This window comes from Cynocephalus volans, chromosome 3 (assembly GCF_027409185.1).
Source record: "Cynocephalus volans isolate mCynVol1 chromosome 3, mCynVol1.pri, whole genome shotgun sequence".
NCBI lineage: Eukaryota > Metazoa > Chordata > Mammalia > Dermoptera > Cynocephalidae > Cynocephalus > Cynocephalus volans.
In genome coordinates, this window is record NC_084462.1 from 173,808,996 (window position 1) to 173,827,571 (window position 18,576).

Here is an 18,576-nt window from a genome sequence, read left to right on the forward strand (position 1 = left end):
AGTGCATTTTACCTGCGTTACTCATTGTTTCCACACATTGTCTGATTGTGTTCTTACAACAGTTCTATGGGGAAGGTTCCAGTGTCATCTGTTCAACAACTGAAGAAACCAAGACACACAGGCAAAGTGATTTACAGAAGCCGTGCAATTAGGAAGTGTTAGAGCTGGGGTTGAGTCCAGGCAGCCCGATTCCAAATGTCTTGCTCTTACCCACTCCTTTGCCTGCCTCTCTGTTACCATTTAGTGGGTAGCCTTGTATTAGTAGCCTTGTGAGGACTGTATTAGTAGGGCCCTTTACAGACATTATTTCATTTATTTCTCATAGTCATTCTATGGGATGGCTGTTTGAGTCTTACAGGAGGAAAAAGTGAGGCTCTGAGATTTTAAGTAACTTGTTATAGATCGCCCTGCTAGTAAGTGTGAGAATCATTATTTGAACCCAAGTCTTTCTGAATCCTTAGCTTGTATTTTTTTCCACTGTACTGTGTTGTCTCTGTGTCTGTTATCATTTAAGTCAATTTTGAATCTCTTACTAGCTGTTTTAGTTTATTTCTGCCTTTTTTTTTTTTTTTTTTAGGTTACTCTATATTTGTTGTTAAGGGTGATCTGCCAGATTGTGAAGCTGACCAACTACTGCAGATGATCAGAGTCCAACAGATGCATCGACCAAAACTTATTGGAGAAGAATTAGCACAATTAAAAGAAGAGAGGTAAAAATTAAGCCTGAAGTATGGAATATATGATAGTATTTCATTACAAGAATTAAATTTTCATGCTTACATTGAATGTGTGTTCCTTTCGTTGTTGGTGACTCTTTTTTATACCTTATATTTTAGTGAAGTTATTGGTTCAAACTTGAATCAGTTCTTCGAATTACTTAATGTATTAAGTTAGATTCACATCACAACACAATCTTTATATTACTAGAAATTCTCTGACAGAAAAGTTTGTTTTGACATATAAAATCTTTAATTTATGCATATCTTTATATTACGTTTAAAATAGACCAGTCTGCAGTTATTATCAGTGCTTTTGTTCTTTAGAGTCCATAAAACAGACCTGGAACAAGTCTTAGAAGCGAATGATGGGTCAGGGATATTAGATGAAGATGAGGAGGATTTGCAGAGGGCTCTGGCATTAAGTCGGCAAGAAATTGACATGGAAGATGAAGAAGCAGATCTCCGCAGGGCTATTCAGCTCAGTATGCAAGGTATAGATGTTCTGATGTGTACTTTATTTGTTGTGGAATTGATTCAGGTTATTCTTAGTTTTCCTGGAAGTTACTGTACTGTTTGTAGAAGTTCTTTAACAGTTACTGCAGAAGCAATAACTACGTATAGTCAGTTTTTCTTTTTGGTATCTTCTAATGTAAATCACTTTTTACAATCTATGTTATATTAGGACTAGTTATATTTTTACTTCTGGTTATTTTATTTGGTTATAATATTGTACTAACACAACAGTAAATTGAGGTTAATCTTTATGGAGGTCAGTTGACCCTTTCCCAAACCAGCTGTTTTATAAATGTATGCCATTGAACACAACAGAAAGGCCTCGACAGAGAATATAAATTGATTTTACAAAAATCCATGTGACTTAAAGCTTACACCCACCTTGATGGGCCCACTTTTTTAGTGATGTAAGCCTATCAACAGAAGAGAGTGAAGATATATCCCCTAGATAATCTAGGCAGAGAGAAATGTGTAGACAGTTCAAAATGGCTTACTTAAAAATGTGAAGTGGGTTTTTTTGTAGTTTTGTTTTTATCCAATTCATAGGAATTTGCTTCTACTTTCTAATGAAATTACTCATTAATTGAATTCCTTAAGTTTCTAAATAAAATTGAGATAACCATTAATATGAAGATTATTTTTATCCTGAACTTATCATTCCTGTAGGCATACCTCAGAGTACTCCATGTGATATGTAATCCAATTTTTGATTAGTAGAACCCTGCTGGATTAGTCTAGTAGTGGACAAAAATCAGCTTCTATAATTTTAGGTATTTTTATATAATTTATTCTTCTTACCACTTTCTCAATTTGTGCACAATTTCTGGTTGTTATAATTATCATGTGAAAACATGGAAACATTTAAATTGTAGTACCAAAATGTTTGAGGATAGGAGTACAGAGAATGGGTTTGTTTTACGATTGTTCACTGTAAGTTACTTTGAGGAATACCATACCTTTGAAGGTGGAGATTCATTTCTAATTAGCTAGAGAGCACATAATAAAGCCCAAAACAGTGAGTTTAAAAAGAGAGAGAGAGAGAGAGAGAGGTAAGTGTGGTGTTAATGACTTCTCATACTTTGTTGGTTATTGGACTTACATTCTCATATGTGCTGCATCACAGAAAGGTAACAGGTTTGGTTGCAGTGGCTGTAATGTTAGATTTGGACTGCCTTAGTCAGATTTTCCCTGAGACTTTCAGAGACTTTCTTACATTAACCAAACAGTAGCAGAGTATTTTTAAGGAAAAAACTTTTAAAATCTTGCTTAAATAAGTATAAACATATTACTGCTTGAATTGGTAAAAGACGATTGTTTTTCGTTCTGTTTTTGTTTTGTTTTCAGGTAGTTCCAGAAATATATTGCAAGATATTCCACAGACATCAGGTACAAATCTTACTTCGGAAGAGCTGCGGAAGAGAAGAGAAGCCTACTTTGAAAAGTAAAGTAGTTGGTATAAGTTAAAATTGCATATTTAATATTTGCTTTGGCTATTTTGTCTATTCGTAAGTAACTGGCTCCTGTGAACATTGGAATATATCTTTTAAAAATTTACAGCAAATAAAGTATGAAATGAAATGTAGTTTTAGGGAAAAATTGTGCCCCAATACTAGATAAATTTACATGAAATAGGGTGAAGGAAACCTTATAAAATTTAGTTTATCAAAAGGAAAATAGAATTAGGACAAGGTAAGAACAATGCCTATTGATCCTTTGAATGTGCTTCTTGGTTACCCCACTAACCCTGCAAAATTCTTCTGTCAGTTAATAGGAAAAATACCATTTGAGGTAGCGGAGCACACTCCCAAATAGAAGTTCATTGTCCTGCTCATTGCCACTGTAGCAGGGTCCTGCAGGCCCATTAGCATCGGGCATGGAGGCAAACCATAAATCTGAATCAATTTCTAAAACCTTACATTGTGCTTAGCTTTGTAAGTGCACACAAATAGAAATTTCACCCAATGAAAACATTTTCTTTTCCAGTAACTATCATTCACAAGTCTTATTCCCTTTTACTTTTCTTTTTTTTTTTTTTTTTTTTTCTTTTTCGTGACCGGCACTCAGCCAGCGAGTGTACCGGCCATTCCTATATAGGATCCGAACCGCGGCCGCTGGGAGCGTCGCCGCGCTCCCAGCGCAGCACCCTCCCGAGTGCGCCACAGGCTCGGCCCATTCTTTTTTTTTTTTTTTAAAGAAAAATAAAACTCCATCTTAAAGATTATATGATCTATAATATATATTCAGATCCTCTGATCTCAAGTCAGAAACAAAAGGCCAGTGACTGGATCTGGCCTGTTATTTACTGTATTTCATCATTTCTGAGATGTACATATTTTCACATTTCTACACCACTGAAATTGTGAAGCATACTACGATCGTAATCAGCAATTTGTTAGTGGTATTTAAAATATTGGAGCATTAGGCCAGTTTGCTCAGTTGGTTAGAGCGTGTTGCTGGTAATACCAAGATATGGGGATCGATCCCTGTACCATCTAGCAAAAAAAAAAAAATTAAATAAATAAATAAAAATATTGGAGCTTTTTACATATGATGGTGTAATGAAGATAATATTTACCTTTTTCTGTTTTCTGTTTTGTTTTTTAAGTAACAACTCAGAAGTATATGAAGGAAAGTTCTGATCAGCTGACATCCTCTTAATGTGAGACATTTCTAGTCTTTTTTCAGTGATAGATTAATGGATTTAATTATATTAAAATTTCAGAATGTTGCATATTAGTTAGTGCTTTTTACTTCCTTTTAAATTTTAAAAATTAACTTTTTTATTTTTTAATTATGATAAACTTCAAATTTATACAAAAGTAGAGAAACTAGCGTAATGAACCCCTATTATTTATTATCCTGATTTAACAAATATCAGGATATGGCCAGTCTCATTTTTTTTTAATTTTTGAGAATTGAATCCTTAGTAAAGGTATTTATTAACCACAGTATATACATGGTCAAGGTATACACATTGCCTGAAAGATCAATTCAGGAATCTCTTGAAGGACCCTCAAGCACTACAGTGGACCCAAGCTTCATATGTATCAATGAGGGTGGGGGAGCAATAAAAGTTCTCCATCCATTTTCCTGAACCATAACCTTAGGAGGGAAATGTTCTTGCCTTCTACAAGCTGGGCTATGTCTTTACAGTGCTGCTGTGTACAGACACAGGGGATTAGAGCAAAGGAGGAGCCTGTCTTTTTTTTTTTTTTTTTTTTATTGAATCATAATTGATTATACATATTTTTGGGGTTCAGCGTTGAGATATGTTGATCAGATCAATATTGATAGCATGTATATTGTTACAAATCGTACTTATTCTTTATGCACCTTGTCCAGTCTCTCTCCATCCTCCTCTTCCCCCCCTGCCTAATTACCCTAGATTTCTTCTCTCCTTCTGCAAGAGTAATGGTTACTCTGTTGATTTGTTGCCTAGATGATCTGTCCAGTGCTGAGAGGTGTGTTCAGGTCCCCCAATATTATTGTAGAGCAGATACTTCTTCTGTCACTCTGGGATGGGCTTTGTGGAAAGAGCGATGTTCTTTTCTTTGGTCTCTGCTGGTAACTCTCCTTGTGTCAGTGCACTCCAGTGGCTGGCAGACCATCTGCATGGTGGTTGTGGCATCTAGCTGCTTTTGTAGCAGCCGTGGTTTTTGTGGTGGCTGTGGTGGGCCACCCACATGGAGGTGATGTTTATGGCATGCTCCTTGGTGCCAGTGGTGTGACTGGTTGTGGGAGGGGGGTCCAGTCCCTGGCTCTATGCCTCAGGTCCCTGGGCAGGCCCCGAGGTCCTGGCACTGTGCCTGGGTGTAAGTGGGGATGCAGTCCCCAGATCCATGCCTCAGGACCCCTGGCAGCCCCTGAGGCACTGGTGGTGTGCCTGGTTGTGGGATGGGGGTCCGGTATCCAGCTTCAAGCCTCAAGTCCCTGGGCAGGCCCCGAGGCACTGGTGGTATGCCTGGGCTGGAACTAATTATTTGTCCTTTGCTTACTTCTAAAATGGGGGAACTTGTGAGGACTGGTACTTGAGCTGTGTGGCTTAGCTAAATTGCTGCTTTGCTGCTGATTCCCTAGGGAAGGCTTTTTGTACAGCTCAGGTTTGCCTGTGCTGCCAACACTTTCCATGGGACGGGCCTTGTGCCAGTCCCTTGTGATGACTCACTGGCCTGAGTGGCTCTTTTTTTTCAGTTGTTGTGGCTCTTCGCTCCTATGTGGGTTCATGGGAACCCTATCAGTGGTCTTGCTGTCCTGGGGGCCACCAAGGCCCTCTTCAACCCTGCCACCTCCAAGCAGCTCCATCCGAAGGGCACAGCTGCGGCTTTTGCTGGCTCCTGCTCCGTGCACTCAGTAGCTCCAGCCTTAAAGCAGCCATGGCACAAGATGGTTGGAGCAGTTTTTTCTTTCTCTCATCATGGCTTCTCCCACTTTCATGTACTCCATAGGTCTCTCCTCTTCCCTTGAGCTCTAGTGGCCCCAGCTTGGCTGTTGTTGCTTTTTTATAGTTGTAAATTGGTTGATTTGTGAGAGTGACGCTGGGGACCGTCTATTCCGCTGTCTTGACCAGAAGCCCCAGTCTCATTTTTTTATGCTCCCATTTCCCAGTCTTTCCACTCTCCCAACCCCAGGCTTGGATTATTTTGTAACAAATCTCAATCACATTTAATTTGTAACTATTTCAGTACATGTCTCTAAAATATATGGGCTTTTGTTTAATGCTATTATCACACAATAATCACATGATAATTATTAATAGTAATTCTATATCATCAAGTGTCTAATTAGGGTTAAAAATAACTTAAAATGACTTAATTAGATAAAACTAATATTCTTGAAAATTTATTGTAAGAAATATCAAAATTAAAAAGAAAGCATACTCCCACCATCCCTCAATTACTGATATTAGTATTTCGGCACATTCTTTTCTTGTCACAGAGAGACACATTTATCGTATATCAGTTATACCCGTTTTCCCAAGATAGTAAATATGCTTTGTAACAGGCTGCATGATATTTCATAAAATGAATGGATATTTTGTAATTTATATATGAATCTTTTGATTTTTGCTATTCTAATTAATAGTGCAACAAACAATCCTTGTATTGACTATTCCTTAAATCTCATCATTTCTTCCAGTTATTCTGAGGATTTCAGATTATTGAGTTAAAGGATATGAACATTTTTAAAGTTTGTTACATTTCTTTCTTTTTTTTTTCTAAAGATGACTGGTAAGGGGATCTGAACCCTTGGCTTGGTGTTGTCAGCACCACCCTCTCCCAAGTGAGCTAACCGGCCATCCCTATACAGGGATCCGAACCCGTGGCCTCGGTGTTATCAGCACTGCACTCTCCTAAGAGAGCCACAGGCCGGCCCCTAGCTTGGTACATTTCTAAAGTGCTTTCCAGAACAGTTCCCAAGTGACACTTCTACCATGCTTATGTCAGACTTTTTTTTTTTCTTCCAGAAATGGTCCCAACAGAGATACTTTATAAACTACAAAATTTACAAGTACATCTCAGAAAAAGAAAATGTCTTTAAAGTATTAAAATAATCCCCTTTTATTTGAAAAAACTTGTTTTAGATTTTTTTGGATTAAAAGTATAAAACTTCTTTTTTTTTTTAAAGGTGACCGGTAAGGGGATCCTTACCCTTGACTTGGTGTTGTCAGCACCACGCTCTCCCAAGTGAGCCAACTGGCCATCCCCCTCTACAGGGATCCGAACCTGTGGCCTTGGTGTCATCAGCACCACACTCTCCCAAGTGAGCCACAGGCTGGCCTAAAAGTATAAAACCTCTAATAAATTGAACTTTTTATAGTAGAAAAGATAATTTAGTAACATTCTATAATGACTGAGTAAGTTATTATAAGCACAGTGCCAGCAATAACTAGTGTTCTTTAGTAAACAGACTTTTCACCCTTTTTAAAATGTATGGATATCAGTTTGCCTCCTTCCTGATTGGAGGTGTAGTTGATTCAGAAAGAAGGTGTGCAGTGATGATTACCACCTTCAGCCTTTCATTCTCTGCCTCCTGGTTTGACCTTGAAAATACTGGTGAGAATACTGGAGAGAGCTAGAAAGAGTATTTTATGTAGTCATGTGTTGCTGAGAAGAGTAAGAGCTATGGTGTTTATTTTAACATTGGCAAGCACTCACAACGTTATAGAACTTATATTAGTCCGTTTCTGTTGCTTTTAACAAAATACCTGGAACTGGGTGATTTATAAAGAAAACAATTTATTGCTTACAGTTTCAGAGGCTAGGAAGTGCAATCCAGGGAACACATCTGATGAAGGCTCTCTTTGGTGGTGACTTCAGTGACAGCAGGGTATCACATTGCAAAAAATGGTGGAGCAGAGAGAGCAGAGCAGCCTAACCTCCTCGTTCACTCTCTAAAAGCCCTCAGAACCACACCCATTTTAAATCCATTTACCAGGCATGGTCCTACAGTCTAATCACTTCTTCAAGGCTCCAGCTTTCAGTTACCATAATAGGATTAACAGTCACAGTGAGGCCACTGTGTTTTTAATACATAAAACTTGGGGAACACAATTCAAGCTTCAGTGAGTTTTGGGGGGACATAATTCACTACAGAATTCATCAGTAGAAGATATAAGAAACGAATATTTGCCTTTCACTAAAATTCCTGATTACTTAGCCTAGATGGGTCCTTGTCACTTTAGCTTCCTTCTTTGGAAACTTGGCTCTGAGGTTATCAAGCTAAGTCTTTCTTCCCTTTGCCCTCCCCAAACTGATCCTTGTGCTAACTCGTTATTCATATAATTTTAGAGGTTTCTTTTTCCCTGTTGATTACTTGAAGTTTCATAGTTACGTAGTAACCACAGTATTCATGCATAATGCACACTATAGGGTTTCTCTCTAGTGCAAAAAAATACTGTTAAAAATCTATTACATATTGTAATACCAAGGTCAAGGGTTCAGATCCCCTCACCAGCCAGCCACAAAAATAAAAAAAGAAAAAAACAAAAACAAAAAATCTACCTATTACAAATTCATTGTTTATGAGTAAAAGTTGTTGAATATGTTGATAGCCATGACATTTCTTCCAGCAGTAATCTCTGAAACCATTTTACCTATCGTAAAACCCTAAGCAAAACTCTAGTATATCACCTATGTCAACTGTAAAAACTGCCTTAATTCACATGTTATAAGCATTCTGCAGATATGTTAGCATTATTAATGTCTTCTCCAGGTGTAGCTTTGAAATGATGCAGATTCTTTCTATTATGAACAACACAGTTTCTCAATAAGGAGGGACACAAATGTTATTTTCATAGCTATGGATCTTTTGATTGACTACTACTTGACCCACTACTTCAGTGGGATGGCGTAGTTTATCAGACAGGGTTCAGTTTAAGGAACAGAAACTACTATAGGTGTTTTAAGCAGAAAAGTATTTAATACAGAAATTAGGGGCTTCCACAGTCTTAGGAAAAGCTGGAGGTACTGCTCTAAGCCAGGCCTCCAGGATGCCGAGACCAACTTGCAGGAAGAACTGCAACCACTTCCCCCTTTGGGATTATGGGGAATCGGGATACGGAGTTTAAGAACACACTTACAGCTGTGATCCTGGGATTAGGAAGCTGCTACCACAACTGCCTAGACATGTGAACATGTGCCACGACCACAACAGCATGAAACATAATTCTAGGACTGGCATCTCCATGACTTTGCTTGCCAGCAGAGAACAACCAAAGTAGCAGGAAGATGGCTATGCCTCATTTCTACCTTTTAAATCTCATATGAGTGCTTAATTTGTAACCAGAATCTTACTTTTAAAAGAATGTAAGACATGTAGATTTTAGCTTTGTAGCCTCTAAAATGCTGAAGGCTCATTAGAAGGCACCATGGGAATGGACGCTCAATGCTATTTGAAGATGTTCTATTTCAGTGTCATCACAGCTGGAAGGTTTTCAAATTGTTTCAAAGTTGGCAATTGATTTACTTCTCATTTTTCATAAATTAAAAGTAGAAATAGAGGTTATCACTGTAAAATTGCTGTCTCACCTATTGCTATTTTGCATTCTTACACACTTTCTTGAGTGGAGGGGGAAGAGGGCATGGAACAGTACCTGCTGTGCCAAGAATTCCCCCTAGCTCACAGTATGTCCTTCTCACATCACATTCCAGAATCATGACACGCTAGTGGGAGCATACTGCCCATGAATGCATCATTAGCCATGCACACTAGAGAGTCATATAACAATGCAGATGTTAGTATTCTAGCTCCAAAGAACAACAGGGAGAAACTGCAAAGTTCCCACTCGTCGAATTTTCTTTGTTGCTCACATTTTAAACACAAAATGGAACAGCACCCTAGAAAAAATGTGCTATTCTATTACTAGTATTGCCTGTAGTTTTATAATTCTGGTTTCTTTTAAATCCTTATGTACCTTTTTTTAAGCTGTGGCTTCTCACTTAAATTGTCAGCTGTTCATAAGTTTTCTTTTTTAGTTTTCTGTGTGTGTGTGTGTGTGTGTGTGTACATATATGTGAAATAATTTCAGATTTATACAAAAGCAGAAATTCCCCAATTGTTGACATTTCTGAACCATTTGGGAATAACTTGCAGACACGACTTCCCTTTAAGTTTCATTACTTCAAGGTATGCACAGGGTTATGCTCCTACATCATAACTGTCATGTTTAAATGTTTTAAAATGCAGATTTTTGTGATATTGGTTTTCCTTTTGAAAAAAATACAGGAGAGCTTAATGCAATAGATATTACTGAAAACTTGATAATGTGTGTTAAATAGAGTTGTTTTCATGTCTTTCATTCATGAAGTGTTTGGTGATGGCCTACTATGTGACAGGCAGTTTCAGGCAGTGGGGAAACGGATAAACAAGATAGGTTTGTGCTCTTGTTAGCTTACACTAAAGAGGGAGACAAACAGAAGAATATCAGATGGTGATAAGTTTATGCTGAGAATTAAAATGAAGTGACGAGATAGTGAGAATGCCAGGTGGCTACTTTAGGTGGTGTGGTCAGCAAAGGCATCTCTGGAGAGATGTTTAAGGTCAGACCTGAATGACAAGAAGGAGCCAGCCAAGGAAAGATCAAGTTAACTAACATGCAATTTGAGATGCTTTATCTTCTCAAAGGTGTTTATTTTCAGTGGTTTCTAACAATATTAAGGATCTTTAAACCAACGCTCATTCACATAAGAGTAGCTACCACTGAATCTTTTTGTACAATAGGTTATTTTGTGGTAAAATACCTATCTCTTAACTTGTCTGATGAATTTAAATTTTATATCTAAGTTTTCTAGTACCAGCACTTCTGTATTTTTAAGTAATACACTAATTGCTCTGGCATTCTTTTGTGGTGTTCAGGCCAGTGAGTATTTTGACTTGTGCAACAATTTATTTTCCATGTGAATAGTTTTTCTCATGGTATATTTATTCTTAGGTTTTTTGTTTGTTTGTTTTTTTAACATACATTCATTTTTGAATGTTTCAGACAGCAGCAGCAGCAACAGCAGCAGCAGCAGCAGCAACAACAGCAGATAGATCCATCAGGACAGGTTTCACATTCATGTGAAAGGCCGACCGCAAGTTCAGGAGCACTTGGGAGTGATCTAGGTATGGCTGTCTGACCATTCATCACATTTGTTACCTGCATGCTGTACTTGACACACAGTCTTCATGTGATCTTTGCTTTACAATTTTTCCCCCCTTTAATTATAATAAAGGTCTTAAATGAATTTATAATTTAAATTTTTTCTGGATTAAGGAGCAGGCAGACTAAAGCACTCAATGAATATTTTGCTTTGAAATTATAAACATAATACTTGCAACTTCACTGTAATTAGTATATTCTCCAAAAATTCCTCAGAGATAATATTGGTAGGTAGAAAAATGAATACATTTTACCACGTGGAAAACTAAACACACTTCAGTGTAATTTAAATAACAGGAAGCCTAGAATTACTTATCAGACTTTGGTTTAATTGGCCTTAAACTTTGGCCAATTATTGGTAGTGGAAGTTGAATGAAAAAGAAGACTGTATCTGACAAAGGACTTATAAGCAGACTATGTAAAGAACTCTCAAAACCAAACAGTAAGAAAACAGGACTAGAGGCCGGCCCGTGGCTCACTCGGTAGAGTGCGGTGCTGATAACACCAAGGCCACGGGTTCGGATCCTATATAGGGATGGCCGGTTTGCTCGCTGGCTGAGCGTGGTGCTGACAACACCAAGCCAAGGGTTGAGATCCCCTTACCAGTCATCTTTTTTAAAAAAAAAAAAAGAAAACAGGACTAGCCAGTAGCTCAGTTGGTTAGAGCGCAGCCTTATAACACCAAGGTCACGGGTTTGGATCCCCACACCAGCCAGCTGCCAAAAAAGGAAAAGAAACCAAACAACTCAATGAATAGGTGAAGGATTTAAAAAGATATTTCACCAAGTAAGAATACAGATGACAAATAAGCACATGAAAAGGTGCTCAACATTACTAGTTAACAGGGAAATGCACCTAAAACCACAGTGAGACATCACTACACATCTCAAACAATGTCTTAATAAAATAAAAAAAAAAAACTGACAGTACCAAGTACTGGCAAGGATCAGAGCAACTGGGACTCCCATACTCTGTTAGTGGGAATATAAAATGGTACAGCAGCTTCAGAAGACAGTTTGGTATTTTCTTATAAACTTAAATGTATACTTAATGATGTGACCCAGCAGTCACACTCATAGGTACTTAACCAAGAGAAGACATAGGTTCACACAAAAACTTATAACGCTTATAGCAGCTTTATTCACAATTGCCAAAAATTGGAAACTGCCTAAATGTTGACCTTCATTTGGTGAATGGATGCACAAACTATGGTTCATCCAAATAATTGAATACTAAAGGGAATGAACTGGTACTTTTTCCTACTCTTCCTGCTAAGTACAGCTAAAAACCCTGGATATTTATATAAAACAAACATAAGAAAAACCTCAAAGGTGGAGAGAAGACAGACTGGCAGGTGCCCTCAGGACCAGAGAAATGACATGGTGATGAGTGGCCTGGATTTTCTTTTTGCCTCATATATCCTGGGCCTGGTGCTGGAGAAGCCGTGGGTGCATACCAAGAGAAAAGCTCCAAGGAATGCCAGCTCTCTCTAGCCAAAAGGGGCTCCCCAGCAAGACAAAAACTTTTAGAAAATAAACACTCTAATCCAGTCAGACTACAGAATAAATTGGCCCCATGTGCACTCCATCCCCATCTGCAAAGGCCAAGTGGGAGCCTAGATTTATTTTTTTCTTTTAAAAGATGACCAGTAAGGGGATCTTAACCCTTGACTTGGCGTTATCAGCACCACGCTCACCCAGTGAGCCAACCGGCCATCCCTATATGGGATCTGAACCCATGGCCTTGTTGTTATCAGCACCACACTCTCCTGAGTGAGCCACGGGCTGGCCCTGGGAACCTAGATTTATATTACAACCTGGCAGTAATGAGGTGCACCACTCCCCTTCCCCAGCATGGGTGGTGCCAGAGAAAGCTGAGTGGAGAGCTGGGATTTTTATTCCATCCAGGAGGTAATGAGGCTCCCTTTCCCATGGCATCAGTAGTCACAGGGAGCTTGAACTTCTACCAGTAATGAGTAGGCATCCCTCTGACTCCCCATGTGGGTGGTGTCAGAGAAGAAGCCTAGTGGAAAATGAAGACTGTCACACCCAGCAGTAACAAGGCCACCCCCACAGTGTCCAGTGGAGGACACATGGGAAGCAGTAATGAGGCATTCCTCCATCCAGGGAGATGTCAGTGGAGGACCAATGGAGAACCAGAACTCCCACGTGTGTTCAGCAATAACGATCACCACCATCACCACCCCTAGTCATCAGAGGCCTTGAAGGGAATTTGGACTTCCACTTCCATCTGGCAACAGCAAGGCTGCACTCCCTTTTTTATGTCAGTGCTATGTCAGAGGAGGCTTGCTAAAACAGAAGACTTAATTCACAGTCTTGTAACATGATACCAAAAATGTACAAGATTCAACTGATAATCATTCATCATACCAAGCACTAGGAAATCTCAACTTGAATGGGAAAAGACAATCAACGGTCACCAACACCTAGATAGCACTGATGTAAGAATTACCTGACAAGAGTTTTTAAAGCAGCTGTTATAAAAATGCTTCAGCTAGCAATTACAGTGAATATGCTTGAAACAAATGAAAAAATAGCCTTAACAAAGAGAAGTTATAAAGAAGAACCACATGGAAATTTTAGGACTAAAAAATAAGTGAAATAAAAAAACATAGTGGATGACAACAGCAGAATGAAGAGGACAGTGGAAAGAAACGAACTTGAAGACAGAATGAAAGAAATTGGCTAGAGCTCAGGGGAAGAGGAAGAGAGACCTACAGAGTTCATGAAGGCAGGAGAAGTCATGATGAGAGAAAGAAAGGACGACTCCGACCATTTTGAGCCCCAGCCATTTCAAGGCTGGCCCTGGTGAGCACATGGAGCAAGAGCTGGCAAAAGCCGCAGCTGTGCCCTTCATTTGAAGTTGCTTGGGGGCTGCAGGGGAGAAGCCCCTTTGGGGCCCCCAGGCCACCTTGACCACTAACAGTGTTCCCGTGGACCCACACAGGAGCGAGGGGCCACAGACAAGTGGAAAAAAAGGAGTCACTCAGAGGTTGGTGAGTCACCATAAGGGACCAATACATGGCCCATCCTATGGGAGGGGTTTGGAGTGTGGGTGATTGGGGAGACAGGCCCACTGGGGGATCATTGGGGCATAGCATGGACAAATGATCTGCCCTCCAATCAGCACAGGCCCATCAGTGAAGACTGGTCTAGAATATAGAACTGCAGAGGGTACAGTTTGCTAAAAAGACACAGGCCGAGATGAGTTTCCACATGACCCAGGTATATTGGACCTCACAAGACCCGGAAGTGCTTACAGGGTCAACAATTAAAACCTGAGCTGCGCAAAAAGCCTTCCCCAGAGAATCAGCAGCGAATCAGCAGGAAAACAGCAGTTTAGCTCAACCACAGGGCTCAAGTGCTGGTGCCCACAGGAAGTTGTCCCATTTTAGAAGTAATCTAAAGGACAACAAATTAGTTCCAGTGCAGAGTTTAAGTGATGGGAATAGCAAATAATCCAACACAGAACTGAAAAAAAAGACCACAAAAAAACCATAGATCATAGACAAAGTTCTGATATTAACCACTGAAGGTCTAACACCATTAAAGAGCACCTATAAAACCCAGAAGGACTGGAAGCCCCCCGGGCTCCCAAGCTGGGGTGGCGGGAGGGCTGAGGGCCTCAGCTATACCCTGTGACATCTGCATCCAGCCCAGTGACAACCACCAAGCCCCTGCCGGAAGCACCCTTGGCTCCTGAGCTAGGGTTGGGGGGATGCCAAGGGCCTCAGCCATGCACCCCCCGACATCTTCTTCCAGCTCAGGGATGACCACTGAGCTGCCACCGGAATTGCCCTAGGCCCTTGAGTTGGGGAGGTGGGGGCCCGGGGGCCTCAGCCATGCCCCCCTGATGTCTGCATCCAGGCCAGTGATGACCACCAAGCTGCCACCAGAATTGCCCCAGGCCCTTAAGTTGGGGAGGTGGGGGCCTGGGGCCCTCAGCCATGCCCCCCTGATGTCTGCATCCAGGTCAGTGATGACCACCAAGCTGCCACTAGAGGTGCCCTGGGCTCCTGGGTTGGGAGGTAGCCAGGTGCCTCAGCCATGCCCCCCAAGGTCCACATCTAGCCAAGCCACGACTGAGCCACTGCCAGAAGCCCCCTAGGCTCCCCATCTAGAATGAGGGGGATGCCATGGGCCTTGACAATGCCCCCTCCTTTCTCTTCTTCCCACCCTCTCCCCCTACCCACAACTGCTCCACAACAACTTAGAATGTAAAAAATAATAAGTAAATTAAGAACAAAAAAATAAACTTAAAGAAAAAAGAATAGAAATTACTCATTCTGAACAAAAGAGAAAAAATAGACAGGAAAGAATGAACAGAGCCTTGGAGACCTGTGGCACTACAACAAAAGAGCTAACATTTGTGTCATGGAAGTCTCAGAAGGAGGCCAGAAAGAGGGTGGGGCTGAAAAAAGTATTTGAAGAAATAATGGATGAAAATTTCCCAAGTCTGGCAAAAAACAAACCTACAGATTGAAGAAGCTGAGTGAACGTCAAATAGGAGAAACCCAAAGAAATCCACATCAAGGCTTCTGAAAACTGAAGACAAAAGAAAATCTTGAACTCAGCTAGAAGTAGCCTTACCTACAGCCAATTGAATGACAGCAGATTCTCATCAGAAATCATGGAGACCAGAAGGAAGTGGCACAACATTTTTCAAGTGCTGGAAAAAAATCCTTCTAAATCCAGAATTATGTATCCAGTGAAACATCCTTCAGGAATGAGGGGAAAATTAAGAATTTGTCTCCAGCAGACCTACCCTAAAAGAATGGCCAAAGGAGGTTCTCTAAACAGAAATGATAGAGGTTCTCAAGACAGAAATATTAGGAAGAAAGAGTAAAATATGGGTAAACACAATAGGCTTTCCCCTCCTTTTGAATTTTTGAAATTATGTTTGATGGTTGAAGCAAGAATTATAACATTGATTTGGTTTACAGTGTATGTATAGGAAGTATTTAAGGCAATTAAGTTATAAATGAGGGAGGGTCAAGGGACGTAAAGGGAGGTAAGCTTTCTACATTTCATGTGAACTGGTACAGCCATTTTGGAAAATAATTTGGCTGTTTCTTAAAAAAAAACAAGTATACACTGACCATATGACTCAGCATTTACACTCCTGGGCGTTTATCCCTGAGAAACAAAAATTTATGTCCACACGAAAACCTGTTCATGAATGTTCAGAGCAGTTTTATTTGTCATAATCAAAACTGTAAACAACCAAAATGTCCTGCAGTAGGTGAATGGTTAAACTGTAGTACATCCATACCATAGAATACTACTCTGAGGATTAAAAAGAAACCAACTGTTGATATATGCAGCAACTTGGATGGATGTCAGGGACATTATGCCGAGTGCAAAAAAGTCTCAAATGGTCTAATACTGTGTGATTCCATTTGTGTAACATCCTAAAAATGACACATGTATAGAGATAGAGAACAAATCGTGGTTGCCAGCAGTTAGGGAAGGGGGGTGGAAGAGAGGTGGGTGTGAATGTAAAGCCACAGCCAAAGGGAGATCTTTGTGGTACTTGTGTGTCTTGATTATGGTGGTCATGGTTACATGAATCCGTGTGTGTGTGTGTGTGTGTGTGGTAAAATGCCATATAGAACTATACACAACATTGTGTCAAAATCAATATCTAGGTTTTAGTTTGAGCTTTAGTTACATAAGATGTAACTGTTGGGTGAAATTGGGCCAAAGGGTACACGGGGCTGCTCTGAACTATCTTTACAACTTTCTGTGAAATGACAATTATTTAAAAATAAAAAGGTTTTTTAAAAAGCATGAATTGTTGATATACACAACAAATCTCAGATGCGTTATTCTAAGGGAAAGAAGCCATATTCAAAAGGCTGCATACATACTGTGTGATTCCATTTATATGACATGCAGGGCAAAGCAAACTCTAGGATAGAGAACATATCAGTGGTTGCCTAGGATTAGGGATTAGAGGTTGGTCACAAGGGCAGCATGAGGGAGTTTTGGGGAGCATTGGAATGGTTTTGTATCTTGATGGTGATGTTGGTCATACAACTCTATACATTTATCAAAAATTATAGAACTAAAAAAAAAAAAGACTAATGTAGGGCTGGCCAGTTAACTTGGTTAGAGCACGGTGCTAATAACACCAAGGTCCAGGGTTCAATCCCTATACCAACCAGCTGCCAAAAAAAAAAAAAAATTATAAAACTATAAACGTGAATTTGTGAATTTTACTTTATGTGAATTAAAAAATCAAAAAAAGAAACTAGTGCTCAAATAGAAATACATTTATTAAGAGCTTACCTTTTGATTGCTTTGAGAATTTTCCAGAAATTTCTAAGAAATTTGTGTGTGTTTTTTCCCAACAGATGATGCTATGAGTGAAGAAGACATGCTTCAGGCAGCTGTGACCATGTCTTTAGAAACTGTTAGAACAAATTCGAAAACAGAAGGAAAAAAATAATGCCTTTAAAAAATCATTTATTCATACTTTCCAATATTATCCTGTGTGATTACAACATAGGGTCCATTTTGGTGATGTGTCAAAGAGAGCAGTGTTCAACAGAGGAAATAAGACTTTCCTGCAGTTTGCAAACAAAATGATGAGAAAGTGGAAAAATGTGTCAGTTGTAGGACTAAATAATGGTCCTTCAAGTACTAGCCAAAGAGGCATTCAGTAATTAAAGAAATTCAAAATAGTTTTCTAAATGTTCCTTTTTCTTGTTTGAGTGTGCAATATCTAGCATGTCTAAAATTAGGGCATTTTTATTGAATCTTTTTGCAGACCAACTAATTTGCTTTTGCCACAGAACTTTCTCCATAGAGTTTTGTTTTCTTTTTTTCTCTTTTGTTGTATGTAATTTGGCTCATTTTCATTGGCTAATAGTTGTTTTTATTTCTCCTTAATCAGTTAACCTTTCGGGAAAGTGTCTCTTATCTGTGTTGATAATAGTAATGATTCCAGAAGGATAAACAGTTCTCCCTCCCAACTATATATCATGCTCTTGGGTGTTTTCTCACGTTGTTTTCTCTGATCACTTTTCTACAACTATTTTGAAAGATGGTAATCTTTTCTGAGGTTTTGCTTTTTAAGCCCTCTATGATGGGATCATTACTTCATGATTCTTGTGCATTCCTAAACTCTGAAATCAGCTCTACACAATATTTGAGAATAAATGAGCATTCTTTAAAATGTGTGAGCATGTGCTTTCCCAGATGCATTATGAATGTCTTTTCAGTTGTCAGAACTTTATAGCTTTGTTGTAACCCCTTTTTCCTGCGCCTTATAATTTCCTTCTCCAATTGAGAAAAATAGGAGAAGCATAGTAGGCAAGCAAGTTTCCTTCTGTTATGACTTTATATACCCACCACGAATGTAAGATAGATGAAATTTGGCCTTCAATTTTAGTAGCAGTTTCACTTTATTTTTTCTCCTGTGCCTGGAGCTTTCTGTTTTATTTACAATTGAGTCATGGAATGTAGATGTCTCCTTCACATCTTGTAGTAGGTATAGCTTGCCAGAGATGGTGATCTGGAACATGAAAATAACTTACTAATGAAAATATTCTTAAATTTATGCTACGATTTGCCACTAGCATCATGTTTAAATAGCTTAAGAATTACATAAGTCACAATACTTAATGAGTCTGTAAATGAAAGTCCTTAGTTTTGATAAACATTCTATAATGGGGATGCA

The 18,576-nt window shown here is 39.3% G+C and overlaps 1 protein-coding gene across 7 annotated transcripts in view; it reads left to right on the forward strand.

The window, feature by feature from the left end:
• Window positions 1-18,576, forward strand: part of ATXN3 (ataxin 3) — a 43,788-nt gene that overhangs the window by 21,868 nt on the left and 3,344 nt on the right. For 5 of the 7 annotated variants that reach the window (XM_063089030.1, XM_063089033.1, XM_063089034.1 and 2 more), the window contains 5 exons: window positions 578-710; window positions 1,044-1,210; window positions 2,577-2,673; window positions 10,714-10,835; window positions 17,249-18,072. In XM_063089030.1, coding sequence (XP_062945100.1) covers window positions 578-710; window positions 1,044-1,210; window positions 2,577-2,673; window positions 10,714-10,835; window positions 17,249-17,343 — 614 coding nt within the window. In that variant the 3' untranslated portion in view covers window positions 17,344-18,072. Of the gene's footprint in view, window positions 1-577; window positions 711-1,043; window positions 1,211-2,576; window positions 2,674-10,713; window positions 10,836-17,248; window positions 18,073-18,576 lie in introns of those variants that run through there. The other 2 variants (XM_063089032.1, XR_010022887.1) reach the window with 2 other exon arrangements.